This window comes from Vigna angularis, chromosome 8 (assembly GCF_016808095.1).
Source record: "Vigna angularis cultivar LongXiaoDou No.4 chromosome 8, ASM1680809v1, whole genome shotgun sequence".
Classification (NCBI taxonomy): Eukaryota; Viridiplantae; Streptophyta; class Magnoliopsida; order Fabales; family Fabaceae; genus Vigna; species Vigna angularis.
Window position 1 is genome coordinate 1013377 of NC_068977.1, and position 27298 is coordinate 1040674.

The 27298-nt window shown below is 29.2% G+C and overlaps 2 protein-coding genes across 2 annotated transcripts; one reads left to right on the plus strand and one right to left on the minus strand.

Annotated features, from left to right (window-relative positions):
* Positions 1 to 18240: 18240 nt before the first annotated feature.
* Positions 18241 to 22894, plus strand: LOC108346117 (cinnamoyl-CoA reductase-like SNL6). Its single transcript, XM_017585101.2, has 5 exons — positions 18241 to 18679; positions 20862 to 21028; positions 21673 to 21867; positions 21995 to 22148; positions 22390 to 22894. Exons 1-5 carry the CDS (start codon positions 18430 to 18432, stop codon positions 22692 to 22694), a joined length of 1071 nt encoding a protein of 356 aa, XP_017440590.1. The 5' UTR covers positions 18241 to 18429; the 3' UTR covers positions 22695 to 22894.
* Positions 22895 to 24532: 1638 nt separating this feature from the next.
* Positions 24533 to 26328, minus strand: LOC108344652 (uncharacterized). Its single transcript, XM_017583092.2, has 2 exons — positions 25883 to 26328; positions 24533 to 25246 (listed from the first exon to the last, which is right to left on the minus strand). Exons 1-2 carry the CDS (start codon positions 26220 to 26222, stop codon positions 24711 to 24713), a joined length of 876 nt encoding a protein of 291 aa, XP_017438581.1. The 5' UTR covers positions 26223 to 26328; the 3' UTR covers positions 24533 to 24710.
* Positions 26329 to 27298: the final 970 nt, after the last annotated feature.

Below are 27298 nucleotides of genomic sequence, written 5' to 3' on the forward strand. Positions count from 1 at the left end.
TATAATTTATTATTCTTATAATCCAATTAGTGATGACAAATGAACCGAGAATTTATCTTCGTTGATTTTTTGCATTGCCTGAGTAGGAGTAATATTTGATTATTTTTCTTATAGGGTAGAGAGATATGGATGTCTATGTATATATTTGCATCGAGTAATATTTGATTTTTTTTTCTTATAGGGTAGAGAGATATGGATGTGTGTATATATATATATATATATATATATATATATATATATATATATATTTGCATGGTTCTTATTTCAATACTCAGCTTTGATTTTCGTTTAAATTATTAAAGTTCTTATAATCAAGGTAACTTAATATATGTGTATATATTGTTTTATTCATTCTATTCTTTGGTTTGTTCAATATTTATCAAATCTATTCTATTCATATTTTCAAGGTATATCTCTTATAAAAAACTTGAATAAACATTTTTTTTTGTTGGTTTTAGTTAGTTCAGAGCTGGGTGTGGTCAATAGACTTAAAGAGTTTGGCAAAATGACCAATTCACTTTAGAATTGGGTTAAGTGATCAATAAACTTAAAGAGAATCCGGCTGAATAGTCGATCTACTTAAAGAGTTCTATAAAATGATTATTCTACTTCAAAGTTCTACTGGATGATCAATCCATTTAAAGAGTTTGACCGAATGGACAATTTAATTCAAAGTTTGGTCGAGTGGTCAATTAATTATAAGAGTTTTGAATGTTCAATCTATTTCAAAACTCGGTCAAATGACCAATATACTTAAAGTGCTTAGTTGAAGGGCCAATCTACTTCAGAGTTTGGCCAATTGGTCCATTCACTTCAAAGTTTGATTGAATGATCAATTTACTTAATGAGTTTGGTTGAATGAGTAATCTACTTAAAGAGCTTCATCAAATAGCCAATCAACTTAAAAAGCTTAGTTAAATAGCTAATCTATTTAAAAAGTTTGGTTGAATAGCCAATCTAATTAAAGAGCTCGATCGAATAGACAATCAACTTAAAGAGCTCTCTGCAAAATGACCAATCTACTTTAGAGCTCGGTCAAGTGGCCAATTAACTTAAAGAGCTTTACTAAATGGCTCATCAACTTAAAGAGCTTAATAAAATGACTAATGCACTTAAGAGCTCGGTCGAGTGGCCAATAAACTTAAAGAGCTTGGTTCAATGACAAATCTACATGGCATTGTCCACATTGTAAGACCCTTGTCATAGATGTCATTGAGAGTTTGAGTTGAATAGGAAATTTGATTGTTTTAATATTAAATTAAAAAAATGTTTTGTAATTTAATTAGTTAGAAATTAGTATAAGAGGGTAAAGGTCTTGGAAATATAATTATGTGTGGAGAAAATAAAGTAAAATAATGAATTGTTGAATTAAAGTGTGAAAAATATGAAATAGACGAAAAGTAATAAGTTAAATAGAAATAAAATGAGTATGATATTAGTGAAGTCAGTTTGGCTTAGTGGTTATGAGATGTATGTTTTTTTAATTTGTGTATGTGAGTTCGAAATCATAGATTTTGAAATCTGTTCAAAAAATGGATGGACTTGGCTAGGGAGTCCAAGAGAATGAGAAGAGAGAAGGAAGAGTAGTTTAGCAAATATATTGGCAGTTTGAATGAAGGTGATCAAAATAATATTGAGATGATGGTTATTAAACTCTCGACTTAACTCGTATGAGTTTACGTTTTCAGATATAGTTTCCGAGTTAATTTGAAAGTAAATTTGTTTTCTGTGTAAACAATTTTTACTTAGAAAGGGTCGAGTTTTTTTATTATCACAAGTTTACCTAAACTCTTTGATAATCTTGATTGGGATCAACAATTTTGAGAATGGATACGATGGTTTTGAGAATATATTTGAAGAGCAGGATTTCGAGGACGTGGATGATGATCAAGGAGAAAAGATTTTTTCCCAAAGCAACTATGGAGAATTCTGGACTGCGGAACCATTTCCTATTCAACATGGTTTGGATGAACTAAATATGCAGCCTTGGTAATTATTAATTTTGTTTTTATGCTTTTATTACACATTTTCTTTCTTGTAATGGATGTATATGATTATTAAATTTTAGAGTGTCTGTATATAAAATGTTAAAATTCATATTAATTTATAGTATAAAATTTTTATCAGGAAAAATTATCATGAATTTTCATTATGGAGAGTAAATCATGGAAGCAAAAGGTTGATTATGTGAAAAACAAATTACACTTGCTAAAATATTTCTGGTTGAATGTATTAGTTTAGAAGTGATATGTGTAGAAGAGAGATGTAAATAACATTTTTGGACGCATTTTTAATGGTTTAATATTTGTTAATTAAAACTAATTATATATAGAATGATTTATTATATAATGAGTGATTTACTATATTTAGTGAGATTCTGGAGTTTTATTATTAAAAAATTAATAGAATATAACAATACAAGACCCATTGAAATACTTTGATATGAATTTATGATCACACGTGATTAGTGTAAAAAAGACCTTTAACATCACTCTTTATAATATAAAAAATGATTGATGATATTTTTTGTAAATAAAACAATTATTTAGACGTTGGCTATGGAGGGACCCGACGTCTAAATACTCATATATGTCGGCTTTCCCGAATAGACGTCAAAACTAAACGAAAATGTTAAAAAAAATAATTTTTTATTCTATTTAGACATTTGTTACGGGGGAACCGACTTCTAAAGAACTTTAGACGTCTGTTATTGGGGGAACCGATGTCTAAATACACAACTCAGAAATTTAAAAAGTCATTTTTTGACTCTATTTAGACGTCTGATCCTGTCACTTCGATTTCTAAAGCACTTTAGACGTCTGTTATTGGTGAACCGACGTCTAAATACACAACCCAGAAATTAAAAAAGTCACTTTTTGACTCCATTTAGACGTCTGATCCCGTCACTCCGACTTCTAAAGTACTTTAGACGTCTGTTATTGGGGGAACCGGCTTCTAAATGTCGGCATTAAAACACTGTGAACGCGAGACAGCCGTTACGCACTCATTGTTCATCATCTTCGACGACGATTTCTTGCGTTTTGCACTCCTCCAATTCCCTCCACTACCTTTTTAAAATCATCCAATAAAAAAAATGTACAATACATTATCTTCAACTAAAATATAAAGTTGTAAACTCGAATCATCGTGAGTCAAGAGCAACCTCAGAGACGTCTGACATGTATGGATCGGACGTCTATATAGACGTTTGACCTATATAGGTTAGACGTTTATATATAAATCCGACGTCTATAGACACGTCTGACCTAAAGGGTCTGACGTCTCATTAACATTATCCATATAGACGTCGGACAGAGATAAGACATTAAAAACACAAAATAACAGACGTTTAAGGTCGTTTCTGCACTAGTGTGTTAACAATAATAATAATAATAATAATAATAATAATAATAATAATAATAATAATAATAATAATAATAATAAGAAGAAGAAGAAGAAGAAGAAGAAAAAAAAAACTAACTAATAAGTGCCTTTTAATTTTGGGTGCATAAAATATACAGTTATATTTCACATTATATATATTTATTATTACTTTCACTTAAAACCAAAATAGCACCATTTCTGTCAAACTGAGTGCAAAGGTCAAATGTGTGGAATAGATGAGTTTGAAAGTTGATTAGTTAAGACAAGTGGAGTGTGTTTCACATAATTATTCTAGAACACTTATTATACAATAAATAATTAAATTAAATTAATAAATTTAGATTAATTTGTGCATAAAAGTATGTTTAAATATGAATAAAACGAGTTTATGGGTAAGTTAAATTAATTTATGCACATTAAATTAAGAATTCAAAAAGGTTATACCTTTTATAAATTAGCTTATAGATAAGTTAATTTTCGTATACGAAGAAATTTTTGTTTTCTTATGAGAAGCTTTTCCGAATGTATTCTAATTTATAGAAATTCTCTTTAAGTTATTTTTAAGAAAAAAGAAAAAAGTATAGATAACGTTATCTCTTTAAGGAAAAGTCTTTATAGGTTTTTGTGTTTATTTTAAAGCAATATTTTTTTTTCAATAATGTTCCTAAATATAATCCCTAACTATAATTAAGAGTAACTAATACACAATCATTTAAATTGAAAAAAAATATAAGAGTAGTAGATGTTATAAAAAGAATTAGAATTATTCATTAGTATTTGGTGAAATAGTAGAGTCTTTTCCCTTCTTAATTCTATGAATAATTATTTTATTGCTAGTTAAGAGTATATTTCCATTGTCTCATAATAATAAGTTTCGTATAAAAGAATAACTTCTAAAATGAAAATTAATTTTATTTTTTATTTATATATTATTCCTTATGTTTTTTTATTTATACCTCTTTTAATATTGATGAGGAACAATACAAACTCTAAATGAATTAATACTAATAAAGTTAATTTTTGAAATTAAGAGATTGTGAGAGAAAAAAAATCATAATAACTATCTCACTTCTCAACTTAAACATAACCATCACCTTTAATATATAATTAAATAATTTAAAGTTTAGACATAATTAATTTAAATTAAATTATCACTTTAAAAAATGATTTCACATATTCACATTAGCACATAAAAAAAGTCATTCTATTATTCAGTTTTCTTGAGTTGAACTCTAGGTATGAGATGTCGTTCTAAAGTATATTTAAAAAAATAATCAATTAATTAAAATACTAAAAAGTATACAAATTTAATAATTAAAGTAAAATTATGTATTTTTCAAAATTGAGGAAATAAAATCATACAAAAATAGAAGACCAAACTCAAATATATTAAAGGAATATCAAAATTGTAATTAAGTTAAATAATAACAACCATAAAAGGAAAACAAAGATAGTAACATTTGTACAACTTAATAGTAAAACAACCCTAAAAAGAAAACAAAAGATAGCAACATGAATAAATTTTAGCAAGAAATTAGGACAAAAGTTTCAACTTTCAATGTCACCTTTGCATTATCAAGTAATATTCATTGCATCTTTTACACTTAGATTTTTTATTTTATGATATTATTGGCTTTTAGTCTACCTTAGAATTTTCTTTGCCTTATCATCATCAACAAAAGTTTTCTCTTTTCTCTTTCCAATTCATTGCATTCAATCCCACTTGCCAAGTCATTAATTTTTTCTTTTGTCTTTTCAGTAATTTTCACCTTTTTAGTCACTTTGGATGAAATAATAGCAATTTTTTTGTCATTATCTACAATGTCAATGATCAACTATTTGGTGTTAATAGAAAAAAATCACACACGCGCATCATCTATTTTTTAATAATATTGTAAAATTTTTATTTAATTAATAATATTCTCATTCAACATTGATTTTGATGCTTACTTTTGTAATATGTTCAATTAACTATGTTTTGATCTAGTAAATAATTCGAAGAACTAAAAAATATCCTTTTTATAACTATTTTTATTGTGTAATTAGTTAAATAGTCTTTTCAGAATAAAATTGTGTACGGTTTGAAGGACTAATTTTTTTAATTAAAAAACCAAAAGTAAATTTTTTTCTTATTTTTAGTAATTAAAAATATAATTACATGATTTTTTAGTATATAAATTGATGTTCAATCAATATCACAAAATCAATTTTTGATGGTCGTAATTCACTTATGTATACATACATTATAATTTGGTTTTATTTTATTACAAAGTTCACCTTATTGAATATTTCATGATAAGAAAAGTCTAATAACTATAATAATTTCAATAAACTTAACTATATTAGATTCTAATATCATTTTAATAAGTTCAAATTTAACGAAATAAAAACTACTTGGTCCAAAATACAATACTCAAAATTATTCTTACTTTACTAAATCTTCATGATGACTTAAAATGATAAAAAAAAAAAAGAGTCTAAGTCCATCTTCCATAAATACCTCCAACTTTTCATGAATGTGCTAGGTCATAGCAAGACATATGCCATCACACACACACACACACACACACACATATATATATATATATATATATATATATATATATATATATATACACACATATAATCATAACCATTTTACTTACAAGCAATATCAAAATGATACAAATCCATATCAAATAACTAAAGAAAATCAACCAAAAGCATGAAACTAGAACTTAATGGTAAGAATGACGGTCAATGCCATTATTCTCACAAATTGACTCGCTCAAGAACTCTAGTCTATCGCTCAGTGAATTATAATTAAAATGGTTCTAAACCTACAGTCAATTGTACCTTGTCACCGTTCAACGCCAAAGCTTTCGCAAAATGATAGCTCAACACCACACCAACACCACTCAACGCCACATCGGAAACTAGTATACTCCATTATATGATTTGGAGAAACAAATACCTATTTAGATTATTAAATTGGTATTCCTAACTTTGTGTTTGATTCAAAAAAAAAAGATTTCACTATTGAATTGCATACCAATTTGCTTAAATGGCCAGATTCTCATTCCCTCAATTCAAACAATTACAATCCCCATGCAACCAGTTTAAATTCAACAGGTTTAACCACCAATATAAGAACATAAACCAATCTTAGACAAACTAAACATACAGTTCAAACTTTCAAAGCATCAGAAACTGAAAGCAAGATAATTAGCTTCTCTTACCCGACAAATGACCAAAAACTGTTCAAGAACCCATAAGCACCCTTAGACGCACAAATAACCCACATTGCTCTTGTAAACAACACAAAAATGATTAGGGCACAACACTAGAACTATTGATAAATAGATATTCACATATGCAAGAGAAAGAACAACTGACCACGAAAGAGGCAGATAATTAACTTACTCTATTGAAAAAATTAATTGAATGATCTTATCGGATTCATCGTCAGAAGAAATCCTATAGCCTCTGATCTTCAATAAGATGTGCGGTTGGTGAAATATTTTAGAGAGAAGGAAAAAAGAGTTTTAAGAGAGAGTTTCTAAAAAAAAATGTTTTAAAATAATAAAATTAATTTATAAAAATTGTTTTTACTTTTGAATTTTTAATATCAAAATAATTGAGTTTTATTATTCTAATCACTGATCCATTCTAAAATGCAATTTTTTAAACTCTAGTACATTTCAATATAATCAATAATGTGATTTTTTTTCTATTATTATTATTATTAGCTTGTTAGAAGTCTCTCATCGACTAGAGATAAGGTGCAAATATCATTTTACAAGTTGGTTTTGTGGGGTGTTGAATTAGATTTAAAATTCACCTCTTAACATGGTATCAGAGGTATGGTTAGAGTCTATTCTAGCTATATCTATTAAAATAGAAGCTCGAATCTGAAATGGACAGAGGCCCAACTGGCTTAGGCCCAAAAGTGAGAAAGTAAAGCTTCTCTAGAAGCTTCCTCAAGTCAGAAAGTTGGTGAGGTCTTGCTTTGTGTGCCTGGCTCGCGGAAGAAAGAAAAGAAAGAGGACGAACTCTGGTCAGCACTCCAGCGAAGCTTGCACCAGCGATGACGAAGCAGAAGTGGGACAGAGGATAGCAGATAAGAACAGAGGTAAGAAAAGCTTGAATATTTCTTTATTGGTAGAATGAAAACTTGTATTATTGAGTATTCTTTTTTTTTATCTGAAACAACACACTGGAACCCTGTTTATATAGGGTTCCGGTAAGTACAAACAAAACATAAAACAATTAGAGTTTCTAACTGAAACAGAAAATCCCTATTGTAAAAACCCTAGAAGACAAAATAATGTTCTCAGGAGCATTAATCACATAATAGAAACATTAATACTCTCTCCTCAAGCTGGATGGTGGATATTCACTAATCCAAGCTTGGGGATAATAGATTTGAAATGAGTTCGGTGACGAAATTTGGTAAACACATCAGCAAGTTGCTCTTTTGATCGAATGGGAAGAAGACGTAAAAATTTGGATTGAATCTTCTCACGAACCACGTGGCAGTCCAGCTCAATGTGTTTGGTCCGCTCATGGAAACTCTGATTGTGGGCAATGTGTCTGGCAGAGTTGTTGTCGCAGTAGAGGATAGTAGTAGCAGTGGGCTGAATTTGAAGATCTTGAAGGAGGTAGTGAAGCCATTGCATCTCAAAAATAGTGGCAACAAGGGCACGATACTCTCCTCAGTAGAAGATCTTGACACGGTGGTTTGTTTCTTTGACTTCCATGAAACCAATGAGGATCCTAGAAAAACACAATAACTTGTAGTTGACCTTCTTATGTTAGGACAAGTGTCCCAATCCGAATCACTGAACCCTTTAATCTGTATGTCAGAATCAGCTGCAAAGAAGAGTCCTTCTGAAGGGCTGGACTTGACATATCTTAGAATATCCTGCAAGGCTTGATAGTGATAACTAGTAGGCTCCTGCATAAACTGACTTAATAAGTTGACAGTAAAACATAAGTCAACCCTAGTATTAGTTAGATAAAAAAGTTTCCCTATTAATCTGCGATAGGCACTAAGATTGTCTAGATAATTTTCTATTTTATATAAGGAGTTCGTGTTGCTCAAAAAGGGGGTAGAACATGGTTTGCTTCCCAGCATTCCTGTTTCTTCAAGGATGTCGAGGGCATACTTTCTCTGACAAAGGTGTATCCCCTTCTTAGATCTAGCAACCTCAAAACCTAGAAAATACTTAAGTTCTCCCAAATCTTTAATATGGAATTGGCGATGTAAAAGAGCCTTTATGTGAGTGATCTCATTCATAGAGTTTCCTGTTAGAACAATGTCATCTACATAAACAAGTAAAGTTGTGAAATTTGTGGAGCCTTTTTTGACAATAAGAGAATGATCAGATTTGGACTGAACATAGTTAGCATATATAAGAAAGTTAGATAGCTTTTCAAACCATTGTCTGCTAGCCTGTTTTAGCCCATATAGAGACTTTTGTCAGACTTTTACTTGTCCTTGCTGCCTCGAGAAACTGGTTTTTACATCAATTTGATGTAGATAATGCTTTCTTACATGAAGATTTAAAAGAGGATGTTTATATGGAACTCCTACCTGGATTGGAAACTAATACAGAGGGACAAGTGTGCAAGCTGACTAAGTCTACAATTTTTCATTCTACCAATAAAGAAATATTCAAGCTTTTCTTACCTTTGTTCTTCTCCGCTATCCTCTATCCCACTTCTGCTTCGTCATCGATGGTGCAAGCTTCGCTGGAGTACTGACCAGAGTTCGCCCTCTTTCTTTTCTCTCTTCCGCGAGCCACACACACGAAGTAAGACCTCACCAACTTTTTGACTTGAGGAAGCTTCTAGCGAAGCTTTACTTTCTCACTTTTGGGCCTAAGCCAGTTGGGCCTCTGTCTATTTCAGATTTGGGCTTCTATTTTAATATGGTACCATAGCAAGTCCTGTACCTGTTCTGCCCCTGTTTCTGCTGCGCTTAAATCTTACTTGCTCTTCTTGGTGCTAATCTCTAAGCTTTTCTTACTATTATGGAAAATGTGGATCAATCCGACAATCCTTCCAGCCCCTTTTATCTTCATGCAGGAGAGAATCCTGGAACCTCTCTGATTTCTCAGATTCTTAATGAATCCAACTACACTTCTTGGAGTTGAAATATGAGAAGAGCACTCCTCTCCAAGAACAAGCTAAAATTCATAGATTGAGGGATCAAGAAACCCTAAAGAGATGATCCCCTTTTTGACTCATGGGAAAGAAGCAACATGATGGTGATGTCTTGGATCATCAAGACTCTTTCTGCCCAAATAGCAGAAAGTGTTATATATGTGGAAGATGCCCAAGAACTTGGGAAGAATTGAAAGAAAGGTTCTCCAAGGGAGATTACTTTAAGTTTTCAGACTTGCTCCAAGAAATTCACTCTATTAAACAAGGAGAAAGGAGTGTAAGTCAGTATTTTACTGACTTGAAAATCTTATGGGAAGAACTGGAGTTTCTTAGACCCATCCCAAGCTGTAGCTGCAAGATTCCCTGCAGTTGTGAGTTGTCTAACATTTCTCATAAATACAGAGAAATGGAACACGTGATCTGCTTCTTAAAGGGCTTAAATGATGGTTATAATACTGTGAGGACACAAATATTATTGATGGAGCCTCTACCCAGCATCAACCGTGTGTTTTCTCTCATTAAACAGCAAGAAAGACAGGAAAAACATGACTCTGGCCTCACCAACCACAATGATATTAAGGTTCTTACCAACACCACTGAAAAACAAAGTCAGTGGAGGAGTGATCAGAGTTGGAAAGGTCATGGACGTGGAAATGCCCCTCGTAGTCAGGGAAGAGGGAGAGGAAGAAACCCAAATTATGGAAAACAGTGTTCTCATTGCAACAAAATGAACCATACAGTAGATGAATGTTATTCTAAACATGGATATCCACCATGGTACAAGAAAAATGACAATAATAGTCAGAATAATGGGGAACAAAGTGAATGAGGTTCTGCCAATGCTTGCTTACTTCTACTGCCTCACAAATCAGCCAACAGGGTTCTGTTCAGAGTTCTTTCACTCTAGAACAGATGTAAAAATTATTGCAAATGCTTGAAAAGGTGGACATCCCTTCTCATAGTGTCAGTCAGATACATAAAGACACTGCAGAGGACAAACAAGGTATGTTCTCACGGATTATTGACACAGGGGCCACTGATCATGTGACCCATGACAAGAATCAATTCATAACTTTCACTAAAATAAAGCCAATATTTGTTAGAATGCCAAACAATTTTATTGTTACAGCCCATTATGCAGGAACTATATAATTTTCCACTGAATTCATAATTTTTAATGTTTTATATATACCTGAATTCACTTTCAATCTTATATCTATCCAAAGTTTAACTAGAGATATAAATTGTACTCTAACTTTTTCCTCTAAGATGTGTCAAATTCAAAACAGCTCTACATTAAGGATGATTGGATGTGCTAATGTGTATAAGAGACTCTACTACTTGCAACCTTTCAAAAGGAACCCAACATTTAGTTTTATTTTCTCATACTATCAATTATAAATATATAAGTGGGTACAAATCTCACTTTATAAACTGGTTTTGTAAGCTTGAATTAGGCTTAAAATTCAGCTTTATCTTAAATATAAAATTCGATTTGAAGAAATATTGTATTTGATCTCACCATGAAACTTCTTAAATATTATTAAAACATTATATATGATTTCTATCCTACCTGTAAATTCTGATCCAAAGATGTTATAAAAAGAGAACACGATTGCGACTATTTAGAAGATTGACCGATAAAGCATTCAACTGTGCGAATAAGTAAATAAATAAATGCTCAAAGTCGTGTTTGGTACGCTGTTGCGTCAGGTAGTGTTGCAACGCCATATTCATATATATTAAACCATACAGACTAAGATGTTGGAAAAAAAATTAATTACACATGTAAAACATTACAAGTTCTAGATTTTTTACACCTTAAATTTATTCTTAATCCATAAAATTTAAATATACTTAAATAATATAAATATTAATTTATAAAAATATTATTCAACACATGTCTTCACGAAGACATTAATAGATATTTTTTGGAAAAATATTCTTTTGTTAGATAGATTCATAATCTATAAAGATGTATGCATGCTCATGTATATTTGATGAAATGAAGTATAGAATAACATTAGAATAATTTTGTTATTACAATGAATTACACACTAAATGATTTTATTATATTATCATACTAAATTTTAGATACTTTATCCTTCTGTGTTAATATGATTCACTAATGAAACTCTTTCATTATCTTTTTAACAATTTTTTTTGTTTTTATAAAATTACATATAAAATTAAAAAAAGGAAATATTTTGGTTAGTTCCACTCCAAATATTAGTGTCAAAAACCTTGTATATTATTTTGGTATCTTAATTCATACATTTACGATGAAAAACCATTTTATCATGAATTATGACAAATATAACATTTTGACTTTAACTTAAAGATGTAAAAGTTAATCTTCGAATTTCAAATTTAAAGCAAAAAAGACTATACAAAATTAAAAGAAAATGAAATATTTTGGGGTAGTTCCACTTCGAAGATTAGTGTCACGAACTTTGTATATTATTTTGGTATCTTAATTAATTCATGCAATTACGATGAAAAACCATTTTATCATGAATTATGACAAATATAACATTTTGACTTCCACTTAAAGAAGATGTAAAAGTTAATCTTCGAATTAGAAAAATAAGTTTTTTTTTTCAAATTTAAAGCAAAAAAAGACTATATAAAATTTTAAAAAAATAAAATATTTTGGGATAATTTCACTCCAAAAATTAGTGTCACGAATCTTGTATATTATTTTGGTATCTTAATTAATTCATGCAATTACGATGAAAAATCATTTTATCATATGATAAATATAACATTTTAACTTCAATTTCGTAAAGTTTAATCTTCAAATTAAAAATAATAACTTATTTTCAAATTTAAAGCAAAAAAGACTATATGTATTTAAATTAGTTTAATAACAATTTTTATTTTTATATTTATAGCCTGATTCAATATTTTTTTATTTTCCTGTATTTTTTTTAAAAAAAGTCAAATGGTTCTTCGTATTAACAATAACACCGTTCCTCGTATTTTGTTCTTTACATGAGAAATACAGAGTGAGTGGTTGTATTACTTAGCTCATCACTATCTAAACTAACATAGATATACAGACAGTACCATGTTAGATGTTTTAAAAAAATATAAATTTCACACTAAATAAATAAAAAAAAAATATTGAATCACTACTACAAATAAAAAAAAAATACTATTAAATCATTGAAAATTTAAACACATTCAATTTTTTTTTATTTTATTTACAGTGGTCCATGGTGGTAGCTATAAACACTGCACGTGATTTCATCACTTTCCATTCTCATCCTTCAATCAAAGCTAAGCCTACGAGAATTATTAAGTCCAAGATAATGAAAGAAAAAGACACATATAACAATTTTAAACAACTTTTAAATATTTCTTCTTCTTTTCTTTTCAAAAACCAAAAAGATGCTTCACCTATACATTTAATGATAATAATAATAATAATAATAATATATTATTAGTTGACTAAAATGAGTTACTCAGTAATTTAAAATAATCATATTTAACAAAAATTAAAAGTTGAAATTACATTAATATTTTGTTACAGTTTTCAAAAGTGGGAAATTTCATCTGAATATTCTCCTCTCATCAAATTATTTTCAAAAACTGGTAACTATATATGCATTACCTATAGCTAATCATATATGACCCAATTCATAAGAGTAATTTTTGAGTGACGTAAACATACAATATTACAGTATTAAAGTGAAATGATCATAAAAAAAATAATTTTTGTATTTTTTTTTTAGAAAAAAGAAAGTAAAAAGTAAAAAATGATAATATCAAATGAATGATAAAATTTTATGTGTGTCAAAATATTATTTTTAATTTATAAATTTGATGTTGATGCTGATTTGGACATGTTTGATTTGTAATTAGAACCTATTTTCTTTCATTATCTGCATTTTCTCTTGCTGTTTTTTTCTTCGATCAGTGGAGAGTTTAGTAGAATCTGTTTATTTGTTTTAATTTTTTGTTTTTTAATTGCAAAGTTGCTATATATTGCTTTCAATCTGTTTCATGTTTGAAAAGATAACACCAAAAAAAAATCTGTATAAATATTTGAAACAAACAAACATACGTAAAATTTTAAAGTTAAAAGATGAGAACAAAAAAATTACACAAGTAAACGCTCATTTATTTACACTTTATTTTACTTTTAATCATTAGTTTTATATTAAAGGAACAAGGTCGTTTAAACAAGATGAATTTATTTAATCGTGTTATATTTTATTTATAATATAAATTTGTAGTATGATATATATGTATTATTTTATGTTATGTAAATTACTGTGTGATTGTAATTTACTTGTAAAGCAAAGAGAGGTATAGAATATAATTAAAGTGATCTATGTTTTCTTTAATTTTGAAATAAATCAACAATTAGTAATATAAAGTGTTACGGTATAGTAATATGATTTCTCTTCACATAATTTGATAACGTTTTCTATAAAATAAGTTAATCATTTATCGAATAGATTGAAAATCAACGGATTAGATAGAGTCATTTTATACATTTTTCTATATTTCCTTTCATTTTCTAACAATCAAATTTGTGAGATGATCCCTTTCATTTTTGTTTCACTTAAATAACCTAAAATATTATACTGCTTTTTTCTTTCACTTTCTTTATTTTTTCTTTTTTTTCCCCAAAGGAAAACATATAAACCCTAAAAGAACTAAATGTGTATTGACTAAAAAAGAACTTTGATTTTGATGATTCTCACTTTTTCATAGGGTTTGTTAAACCAGTTTTCTACTTTCATGGCGCATACGTAGAACCCCTCTCTTTAGGCTTTCTACTTTTTTCATAGTGTTTGGTATATAATAATTATTGAAAAAGTGGAAGATGATGTGTTATAATCTTTACCTAAAGAGTGACACAAAAATTAATTAACCTTGTATCTCTCTCCAAAAAATAAAATAAAATTGGGTGATCATTCGAAATTCAAAGTATAATATTTTTTAATAAAATTCTGTCAAAAAAAAGTTAATTTAATCATTCAATATAATTGGGATACATAATTCAATCAAGCTGTGATACATTCAATGTTAATTATGAGATATAAAAATCTAGAAAATGAAATTATAGAATTTTAGAATTGATAGTGGTTTAAAAATAGTGAGACTTTATTATTTTAATATTAAAATGATTTAATATAATTAGTTTGGTTATAAGCCAATTTTATTATTTTAAAACACTAAAATCTCTTTAAAAATTATTTTTTTAAAGTTTTTTAACTTTTTTGTTTTCTCTCTTTATCCATGTTCATCTAATTGTGTTTCAACTCTTTTCTTAGTCTATTTATGTTTTCTATTGCATGTAAGTCTTCTTCTACTTGTATGCAACTTTTTAATCTTTTATATGGCTCTCTGTTAATCAATTATCATAACGACATATTATGATCATCTTTATAATGTACAGATAGAGTATCCTGTGAAACTAGAGGTGTTTGATGGTCTAGAGTTGTTTCAGTTGTCCTAATAAGTAATGGAAACTAAATTTGCATTCTTTATATGTTGTTGTATATTTTAATTATTAGTTATAATTTAGTGTGATTTAAGCTTGAGTTATGAATTATTATTGATTGTGGTCTGTATTATTTGACTTGTTGAATTTGTCATGTATTAGTGATTTTGTTGGCTAAAAGTACCCATGTGAGATCCTTTAAGTAATAGGACTCTACTTGATTTAAGGACACAAAATTTTATGAAAATAGAATGTTTATGAAATGAGAATGAACTTAAGTGTCAAATTACCTTGTTAAAGCTCAAATGGGGAAATTTGATTTTTGATATGCCTTTGGACGCCACTGATAGCGGACGTCGCAAAGATAGTGGCTTCTATGAGTTGGTTCTCTTTTTGACAAAATTAAAGTTAGAGAACTCACTGACTTGGTGTTGTTGGGCGCTGATCAAAATCGATGGGCACTACTTGTGTAGGGATTCTCTATTTGGTTTGTCATTAGGCACCACTTTTTGCCATTGGGCGACATTTCCATATTTAAATCCTGGGAGCTCTAGTGGAGGTCTTGTTGGATGAGTCATAGGCTGGTTGGGTGAGAAGTGGCGTCGGCCCCATTGTGGTTGGCATTAGGTGGGAGCCTTCTAGAGTCACCTATGGATTCGTGGTGGTGGGTGAGTTTTGTGACACTCAATGGTATCATAAAATCTTTTTTCCATTGTTGAAATTTCATAAGAACTTGTTTGACAGGTATGATTTATTTATGATGAAATTATTGATGATTATAAACATGTATGATGCTTATAGTGGTTTGTTGATGTATGAATGCTTGTGTATTGATGCTATGAATGTATGAAATATATTGTTATGTTTTGTGTAGATGAATGGATTTTGTATGAGATAATAGTTATACGAATGAAGTAAAGTGTGGTTTTTTTGGAGAAAGGAATTTCATGGGGAAGTTCCAGTTTTTTGGGAGTATATGCATTGATGTGGGAGTCTAGAGTTGGAGATTATCCTAACACTCTACTAATCATTCAACTCATATAGGGAAAAATGATTAAGGGGTTGAGAGTGTTAGGAGGTCCTATTCTAAAGAACAATATAGTTCTCATGACAATATAGGATTAATCTTGTGAGTGGTAGGGTAAAACCTATCTTCTATGGTGTAGTAGAGTCCACTAGAAGTGTAAAACCTTCTGAGTTCGACATCAATGTTTATATATAAAAATTGAATTTAGAATAGTCTTTGATTTTATATTTTATATCTGTATGAGATTTTGGAGTGCATTTTATCATGTTAAACATGTTTTATGAATATATAAAATTCTTTTTGTATATTAGTTTACCCTATTTTATTTGTTTGTTTGTTATATGTTTGTATTTTTTTTTTTTTGCAATCATCATATTTTAGTATGAGCAAATGAATATAGAAATTTAGGATTTTCTTTAAGAGATGATCACCAATTATCTGAGTTGTGAAACAATCATAGATTTTATTAGGTATATTTTTGGAATAGAAGCTTAATGTGAACATGTCTTACATTATTATAGTCTTATATGTTGGATGAATATACTAATATGAGATATACATTAGATAATAAGTTTTCTAAATATTAATAATTAAATGTTTTATTTTTAATTATATTATGCTATTAAAATAGAATGCTAGGAGATTGATGTGAATATTTATGATATATTAATAAATATAAATATAAACCTCATTTTATAAATAATTTTTTAAAATTAAATTAAATTTTTTTATTTCTTAATATTAGAATCATATGAAATCTATCTTGATAAGATATTATGTTACCTTTTATGAATTCTCGAACCATACTTAACATATAATTAAGAATATTTAAATAATATATTTATACAGATTCAATTTCAATAAAATAAATATAAACAAGTAAAGTAGTGTATAATAGATACATCATACTTTAGGTAAACTATTAAAGCTATATTAATTAATAGAAGGTATAACTAATTGTGTACTTAAAGAATTAAAGGAACGGTGACCCACACTAAACTTGGTGTTTTCTCAAAATATTAGGATACTTTGTTACGTAAATTAATCCCAACAAATAAGAAAATGTTTTACAAGCATAAAAGACAATTTTTTATTTCTTTTCTGTTTGCATAAATAAAGTAAAAGACTTTCCATTGCTAATTTTAGATAAAAGCTGATTTTAACAACCAACTCTTTGCTCAACTATTTTAAATGTACCGATTAAATTTATTAGAAAATAAATATGAACTATTATGGATTTATATTTTATCTTATTTTATTTATTTTTATGATTTTTTTGCGTAACATCATTCGGTCATATACTATTTCACGGACAGCTGCAAAAATTAAAAAAAAATTACGAAAAAAATGTATAAATAATTTACATGATAAGAATAAAAATTATAACAGTTTTTAAAGAAAAAAAAGTTAAATAATAAACATATGTGTCGAGGTATATAAGCTAACTCAACCTCAAAACTTTACTTATTTATTTTTTATCTTATTTTTTTTATTTTTATGATTTTTCGCGTAAAATCATTGGATCATGTACTATTTTACGAATAGCTGCAAAAAAATTAAAAAAAAATTATGACAAAACGTATAAATAATTTGCATAATAAAAATTATAACAATTTAAAAAAAATAGTTAAATAATAAATACATAGCGAGTTGATACATATAAGCTAACTCAATCTTATAAAAATTAACTCGTAAGATATTTGTATTCATTTATATACTTTAAATTGATCTTATTTCTATTCGATACGAAACATCCAACTCTGATACAATATTTTTTCAAATTTTACTACTAAAGATTTTATAAATCAAAATATTATAAATCAAAATGTTAATAAGCCCGAGACATTTTTAAGATTGAAAAACATTTTTACTTATGTCACATCAATATTTTCTAATATAGGAACTTCTTTTTTATAAAACTTAAGTGGTAAATGCCCTAATACACTTTTAGTTGAAAAATATTTAAAAAGAAAGTCTTTTTTGTGCACTAACATAAAGAAGCAAAGTAATAAAGTCAAACACAAAACAAGGTCTAATGTGTAAACTTCCTAGTTTGTTCCTTTTAGTTTCTTAGTTTGTTCTTCCTTTGAATCTAGCAACTTTTACAACTTTTACTATTAATTATTATTATTATTAATTATTATTATTATTATTATTATTATTTCATAGAATATACCCACCTTGCTGGACTTTGACGATAAAGTAGCACAACCAAGCCCCTCACTTGACCCTTTGGACTAAATCCTCTATAAATTACCACCATTTTCATTTCCATCAACCACCAAAACCCTAAAATCATCTTCAACTTCATCAAATTCCTTTCACTCTTTTCAATAATCCTTTCCCTAGATTTCATATTAATCTTTACCACCTTATATTATATCTTATATTATTATACTTTGGTCTAAATATAATGGGTGTCATGTGCACATGGGAGAGTGAGAAGATGGAGATGGAGGCCTTTTGCCGGAAATTGGTGGTGGCCGCCGGAAAAGACGACGAAGGGGAAAGAAACCACCACCTTGTTTCTTCTTACTATGAAGATGGTGAAGAAAAAGGGACATTGTTGTGTGTTACAAGTGGTGTTTCTTATGTTGGACTTGCCTTGGTCAACCATCTCTTGCAATTAGGTTACTCTCTTCGGATCACAGTTGAAAACCCAGGTAAACTTTTCATCAACTTTCGTTTCCTTTTCCATAATCACTTTGATTCAACCTTAAAAACTTCAACAATCGAATTAAAAACTCAGAAAAATTGCTTCTTTTTCGTTCATGAATAAGCTAAGAAAAAAGCTTATGATAAGATTATTAGGTGTTCCTTCTTGAACTGGGTTTTGTTTATTGGGTACGATTCATTTGATTATGGTTTTATGGTTTTATGATTTTCTCATTGAATTTATGTTTTGAAGCTGAAATTTTTAACTGGGTAGTTGTGATGGAAACAGGGGAAGAGATTCAGAAAACATGATCTTTATAAAAAATTTCAACACCTAATTCGCATTTTCCAAACTTTAGGTAGCATAAACGTTTTATTTATTCGTTAATTATTCTCTAATAGTTCATTAATTAATCTAACTAGATAGTTTATGAATTTTTCTGTGTGAAAATGAAAAACCTTTACATTTAAAAAATGATTTATTAAAAAAAACAGTTGATTCTTCTGCCATGAGAGAGTTCCGTCAGGGTTAACTCAACTCGTGAGATGCATTTTGATTAATTATTTGTTTGCAAAAATTTAGGTTATTTGTTGTTTTATTAAACTTAATATGAATTTGAGTTTTTCAAACTTGTTGCGTGGAAGATGATTGTGTTGTGTGATGAAAAAGTGTGCATAGTTGGCAATTTCATGTCCACAAAGGAACAAATATTCAAATTGGTGAAATAGTTTTATCTTTTTTTATATTAAAATTTGCATGTTAAAAGTTGTTTAAAAAATTGAATTTTCAAAGTTTTTTTATTAAATATTTGGGTAATAAAATCATATTAATTAGTATATTAATATTTGAAAGAACAAATTCAACATTTAATTATAAACAAAGTATCGAGAGTAGTTGCTAGATAATGTTATTATATATATTGAAAAATTTTCAATTTTTTTATATGTTTCATAAGATGAGCAAATTGATTACTCTAGTGTGCAAATTTTGAATGAGGAATAAGTCACATATACCAAAGATCACATTCAATATATAATATTATTATTCATCTTATACTTTCTTTAGTGGCTTTCTATTTATTTTCCTTCAAACTTTCCTTATATTTTTTTTATATTTTTAATAAAGAAAATTTACCAATTTTATGTCAATTTTTTTCTAACATTTTTATTGGCTTATTTAAATTATATATATATATAAAAAAAAATTCAATGTCTTCATATTAGTATTTTGTTTATTGTGGTGTAGTAAAGTGTATCGTGTATGCTGACAAACCAAAGAGTGCTGCTGCAAGAAGTTATCGAATAAAAAAAAATACACGTTCTTTTTCCTCCATTAATTTATGGGGAAAATTATATTAATATAATTGGAGTTTAATTAAAAAATTATTCTTCTAATAAATAATTTTCTGTGCTATATATAATCTGTATTAATTAATATGATAATATAAACCCATAACAAACTATACAAATGGATATAATTGGTACGCGTCATATCCAAATTAATCTCGACGGTCCACAATAATTATTAGATGTCTCTGCATATGATGTGATATGATATATTTTTTGACAGTAATAATATGATTTGATACATTAAAAGTTTCAGATGACTATTTTTTTTAATTGGAGCAATTATTGACTTCTACTTCTTGTATTTTTAATTCTTATAATTTCATTATTTTTTTATATTTTAAATTTCATGAATTTCGATGATAGAGATTTAAGAAGATTTAAAATGAAATATATATAAAAACTAAAATGTTTAAAATCATATATATTGAGCCATTTAATCATAGATGTTGTGTAAGGGTGAAGGGTGAAGATGATTTTTTCATTAAAATAAAAATGAATGAAAATTATTTTTCTATTGTTTTCAATGTGTTTTCATGTGATTATTAATATTTTTGTAGAGTTAATTAAGATTTAAATATTTTATTAATTTAAGTATTTTTAAATAAATTTCTAGACTTTTATTTTTATATGTTATTTGGTTTTTTATAAATAAAAAAACACAGTAAGTAAAACAATTAAGAATTACTATGGAGGAACAGCAACACCAATAGCAATGAACATAACAATAAATGCAGCAACAATAATGATACAGAAAGGAAGAAAGAATTCATCTTTATTCTATTGTTGAGTGAATGTTGTAGAAGATGGTAGTAGTTAAGAATGGTTGGTTGATCTGTGCAGAGGAGATGGAGAAAGTGAAGGAAATTGAGAAAACTGCAGAAGGAAAGTTGGAAGCAATAATGGCAAAGCTAACTGACATTGATGGGTTGGAGAAAGCATTTCAGGGCTGTCGTGGAGTTTTTCACACCTCTGCATTCACAGATCCTGCAGGTCTTTCTGGATACACAGTAAGAACATTTTTTTCTGCAGTAATGTTTCTAGATTACAATTCATTAGGGTTTTAGATTTATTACTTTAGGTTAATTAAATTTGTATTCTGTAAACTGGTTTTAAATTATAGTCTGTCTCTGTTACTTTGCTTATGTTCTTTCAGTCTTTCCATTTTAGAAAAATCTGCAATTTGATTGATTAAATTATCTCTAATTTTTTATTTACCCTTCTAAATGTGACACCTCACCAACCTTACTGGAATGTCCAAAAACCTGTCTCTTTGAGAAATAACTGCTCTTTGGGAAAAACCCTTTTGGTTGGGTGGCATCAACAACACCAATAAATGAATAAACAACTTATTGCAGGATAAGTGTTACAGAAGAGCTCATGAGCATGTGCATGATTGAACAAATTACTCTGTGTTTTGAAATTTTCATTTCACAAAACTTTGTTAGTTAGACAGATAAAAGAGATGTTTATACTTTTTTATCCCTGGTTTGGCTTAAACACTGATTTGAAATCACACTAAGCAAGATTTAGAGAAGTTTCTGAAATCACAATGAGCTACATTCATGTAAACACCATTAAGGAACTATTATTAACAATATCTTGAAGAAAAATTACTGTATAATATCTGAGCAATTGTTTGTCTGATTTCTAGAAATCCATGGCTGAGATTGAAGTAAGAGTTGCTGAGAATGTGATGGAAGCATGTGCAAGAACACCTTCAATAAAGAGATGTGTGTTCACTTCCTCACTAGCAGCTTGTGTGTGGCAAGACACTGCACAATCAGACCACACCCCAGTTATTAATCATGGCTCTTGGAGCAGTGAATCATTCTGCATAGAAAAGAAGGTAACTTTGCACAGTGGTTTCACCTCATTGGTGTTATTTTCTTAGATTTTTTTACCATCTAACATGTTTATGTAGGTAAAAAATGATCATTCATGACCCTGCTTTGTGTTTTGAATTTGTATGGCAGCTCTGGTATGCACTGGGGAAGATGAGAGCAGAGAAGGCTGCTTGGAGAATAGCCAATGAGAGGGGTTTGAAACTCACTACCATTTGCCCAGCTCTAATTACAGGTCCTCAATTTTGTCACAGGAATCCAACAGCAACAATTGCTTACCTCAAAGGTGCTACTATTGACCAAAACAACTGGTCCAATTTCTTGTTCCATTGGCTATCAAGTTTCTGAGTTTAATCAGTATTTTGCTAACTCATATCTCATTTTTCATGTAACTGCTATTTTAGTATATATACTACCTTAAGTTCTTAGGATGTAAGTTATATATCTGAGAACAATCTTCAACTGGTTATTGTCTATTATTTTGAAAAAGCATAATAGAATCTAAAACCTTAAAATTGCTGATGTAGGTGGTCAAGAAATGTATTCTCTTGGTCTGCTAGCAACAGTGGATGTGACCAAATTGGCAGAAGCCCATGCAAGTGTGTTGAAGGCAATGAACAGCAATGCTTCTGGTAGATACATTTGCTTTGATAAAGTAATAGATTCACAAAGTGGGGCAGAGAATTTGGCCAAGGAGATTGGAATGCCTAAGGAGAAAATATGTGGAGAAACATCAAACAGTTCTGTACAAAGATTTGAACTATCTAATGAGAAGTTATGCAGACTCATGTCAAGGCCACTCAGGTGTTACAGTGAATATCAGATGAAATAATGTTACTATGTTTGCTGGGAAAGTTGGTTGGTTTATTTATTTATTTATGGTTTGCGTTAGCCATATAATTAGATGAGAAAAATAGATGAGGCATGTTATATAGTATATTCAGTAATTAGTGGTGTTTGTATTCATTTATGGTTTAATTGTAATATATAATTCTATTCATCTGTATACCAAATCATGCAAATTTTCTGACTTCTGAACTTGGCTACTACTGCATTTTTAATTATAATAATATTTAAATAATCAGTTAATAATGCTTTGATGAATAACTAAATCTGAATTAACTGAAATATTCTTCATACAGGAAACTAATATCAGTATGGTGAGGTAGATTTGAAGTGTAAACTAAAAAATTTAGCATGTTAGAAGTGAAAGATTACAACAATTGAATTGTTAGCAGTTTCAAAGGTAAGGTAGGGTTTATGTTTTCTCAACAATGTGACAGTTGGTGGTAGGTTCTATGTTGCACCAGAAAAGAAAAATGATGGCTTATGAAGAACAGAATTTGGTATACAACATATTAAAGTTTATTGCAATACTATACACCTCACAAAGTCAATGTATATGTCATTTGCTTCACTGCAATAAATGGTGAATGTAGTGCCTTAAACTGTGATTTGTTAATGCTTTAGTTTAAAAAAATGAAATTAAAAATAAAAAAATAAATGGTTGATTTAGATTAAACAAATTACAATTTTATAAATTCTTTTGAGAAATTGTTTACACCAGAAATTATAGTTCAGAAAACTATTTGCTTTTGACTTTTGAGTGAGCTTAATTCATTAAAAAAAAAGATAAAATAGAAAATGACATAAGAAATAAGATTGGAAAAGAAACACAAAAAGATATGATTACTCAACATAACTACTAACAACTTTTGTCTTCATTCCAACTAACATATTGAATCATGTCTTAAAAAGAAAACATTCTAAATCTTGAATTATTTTATTAATGTTCTCAAATGTTCCTTTAGACTAGCCTCAACATATTAATAAATTGTATATTTCAATTTCAAATTCTAAACTTTGATTCTCTTTCTGGTGGTGATTTAACTTGTGATTGTTATATAAATGTGTATTAGAAATTAGGACATATTTCATAAAAAAAAATGAATTAAAAACAAAGTTAATATTGTATGTGTTTCAAAAACGAAATTAATTTTAAAATATTGATATAATAATTTTTAATATTGAAGATGGATTTAAGAATTAGTTCAAAGAACTATTAAATGAAAAAAAAAAATCTTACTTAGATTAAAATAACCTTTAAATTAATATATAATTTACAACTAATTCCATTAATAATTTTAAGGTAAGAAGAGGTTGCGAAAAATGCATTTTCTAAAGTTTAATTTTTTTGAAAATTTCATATTATATATAATTAATTGATAAGTCAACGAATACAATACGTAATATGGATTAATGAATATTTTACATTGATTTTGAATTTGATAAAATGTATTGGATATGTTAAAACCACCAATTAAATAGGTTAAATATACTTTTTCAATGGAAACCCTTAATTTATATCTATTACAATTAAACATGTTAACGCAGCAATATAAACATTCATTAACTTTTATTTGAAGAGTAGGTTCCAAAGAATACAATAAAACTATCAAGGGAGATCAAATTTATGAGAAAAAAATTACAAAGACTTATTTGAAGAATATCTTTTTATTAATAATTCATAATAATTTTCTAAAGTTTTTACATTTTCAATATCTCGATTATTTCTAACTAATATACTTTAAAGTATTCATAGTAATAATCTCAAAACCTGATTTTATCGAACAGTAAAAAATGCAGTGGATCGACTCACCCTAAGTAAGATAGATTAATATATTTAGGATACTTTATAAATGTATACCCTTCTACACTTATAAATAACCAAATTAAAATCTCAAATCTATACTTTTAAATGGTAAATCAAAAGGAATCAAGTACATTAACTTACAAAAATAGATGGACCTTCTTCAAAACACAAAAATGAAAAAAAGCACAAAAGCATCTAGCTCGCCCTTGGAGTTGCCCATTCAACTCTGAGTATGAGATTGTCGTATCCATACCCATTGAGTTTGGTGATAGCCCGTTGAGCATCTTCCCTGTTGACAAAGTTAACAAAGCCAAAACCTCGGCTCATGCTGGTCTTCTGATCAATGGCAACATAAACTCTGCTTACAGGACCAAAAGGACGGAACAGCTCCATCAAATCAGGCTCTCTTGTGTCTTCAGAGAGGTTGGTAACCCTCACAGAGTTCTCATCGTTCCTGCGCCGCATATCTGATCCACCACTCCTCTCAGCACCTGCCCTCATACCAGGAGGCACGTAGGCTCCCTTGGTTGCACCACCTGTTGCTGCTGCAGCATCTAATGTTGCAGGCTTATCCACGAATCCCTCAGATGGTGGGGCAAGATCCTTGTATGGACACCTTGAGGTCCAGTGATCGCCCTTCTTCCCACATGTCCTACACACCATGAGAACAGCACCTTTCTGGAATTGAGCCAAGGGGTCTCCACCAGTCTTCGGCTCCTCTGTTTTCGAGCCTGATAACAATCACAGAAACACAGTAATTAAATACTGATGATAGGATAGATCAATCCTATTATCCTCCTCTATAACAATCCTATAATTACTTTGAAGAAATCTAGATATCTATGCTTAACAAACTGATCTCAAGTTCACCTTTTCACTCTCATGCACAACCAAAGGTTTTTAAAAACCCCGTAATTTTTCTTGTGTTAAAACTGTTTCCCTAAATTTTCTTTACAGATTCAGCAATCAATTTCTCATCCAAAATCTACTGGGTTATAAATTTGTTCAAGACATATAAGTGTTTTGAAATAAAAAATCAGAATCAACTGATAGAGAAATTCTCCTTTCTTGTTTAGTTTTCATGATGTTCAATTTCTCCCATACACAACCTCTATAAAACAGTGTGTAATTGTCAGTTTCGGAAAATCAAATTGAAAGTTAAAAAAAAATGCTACAAATCATGACGCGTTTCAATTCTGAAGGTCATCCAGAATTGCGAACAGAAAGAGATTACTCAATGTAATTGCAGTTTATGCATTTTCTCCAATAGCTTTTTATGAGACATTTCCATAGTGCAATTGCTAAAGAAAACAGAGAAATTGTAATATAAACGGTAAAGAACGGTGGATTCCACAGAGAGGTGTTACCAAGAGGCTTGGGGCGTTCGAGAAGGATCTCTTCGGTGGAGACCATGGTGAGGCGGCTGCCAACGTCTTCGTGGACGGCGTCGCCGAACTTGGGCCAGGACCGACGCTCGACGGCCCGTTTGCTGAGACGCGCGTTGGCGAGCTTACGTGTGCGCGTGGTGGTGGTGATCTTGACCTTGTTTCCGTCGTCGTCGAACTTGTACTCAATTATTTTCTTGATGCCGTTCTCATCTGGCCCTATGACCTGTCGCGGCGGGAGGAGGAAGTCCAGATCCTCGCCGTCATCCTCCTCCAGCTCGCCCCACCGCAACTTCGTCGGTTCCGCGTGATGCGCCGCCATCGCCGCAATCCTTCTTTCTTCTCTACGATTATGTTCTCTGTCGCTTCACACTCACTGTAACTCAGAAACGCCCACACCTAGACAAACACAGAAGCACCCGATTGTAAAATCAAGAAATTAGGTCTCTTCTCTTGTCTTCTTCGATCATTGGGTTTGGGCTCTCAAATAAAGCCCATGCCAAATTGCTTTGCTCTGTTTTGATCACGAGGCTTTTGCTTTCTACACCTCCATAATTACTAAATGCACCTCCTAACTTTTGGGAAGTGGCGATTCATAAAACAAAAAAACATTATGTAAGAGATTAATAATTTAAATTTGGATATCTACCAAAGTCTTTTCTTTTTTCAAAATACAACATTATTCTTTTCTCATTTTTTTAATAATTAAAAATATATATATATTCTTCAGTATTTGCTGACTATTATTACTACGGTTGTAAAAAATACTATAAAAAATAACGTAATTCATTTCCAAATTAGTAGGTTTTTCTAAACATAATTAATCTGTTTAAAAAAAAATACAATTTATATAAAATACCAATTTCGGTTATAAATGAAAATCAACACTAGTAGCTTCATCAGAAGTTTAAAAATATTTATTTTTTCTTTTATATAATTGTTTTTCTCCTAGCTTCTTCCATGTTAAAGTTTTCAAATAAGTTGGTCCAAATAATAGATACTACATCAAGTAATATAAAATCTAGATGTTATGCATTTGACATATCATGCATTTGACACATACATGTGCATTCAGTAATTTAGAACCATAAGATAAAAATAGATTTATACTTTTACTTGATCAAGTAACATACATAGATTCAAAATCTTAGTTGCAGGATCTTAATATATTATTCAGCTGTTACAAATGCATTGGTGAATATGTTCAAATATAACCAATTTGTGTTATGCAAAGTAATGGTCTAAACAATTTTTTTTTCCATCAACACTTTTGAATGTTATAATTGTAACTTCCGTAAATTTCATTTTGAACCCTCATTACTCAAATTTTTCGTCTTTCACCTCATTCTTCAACACTAACTTTTTTTTTTGTCTTTTTATGCTAAATTTTTAAAATAT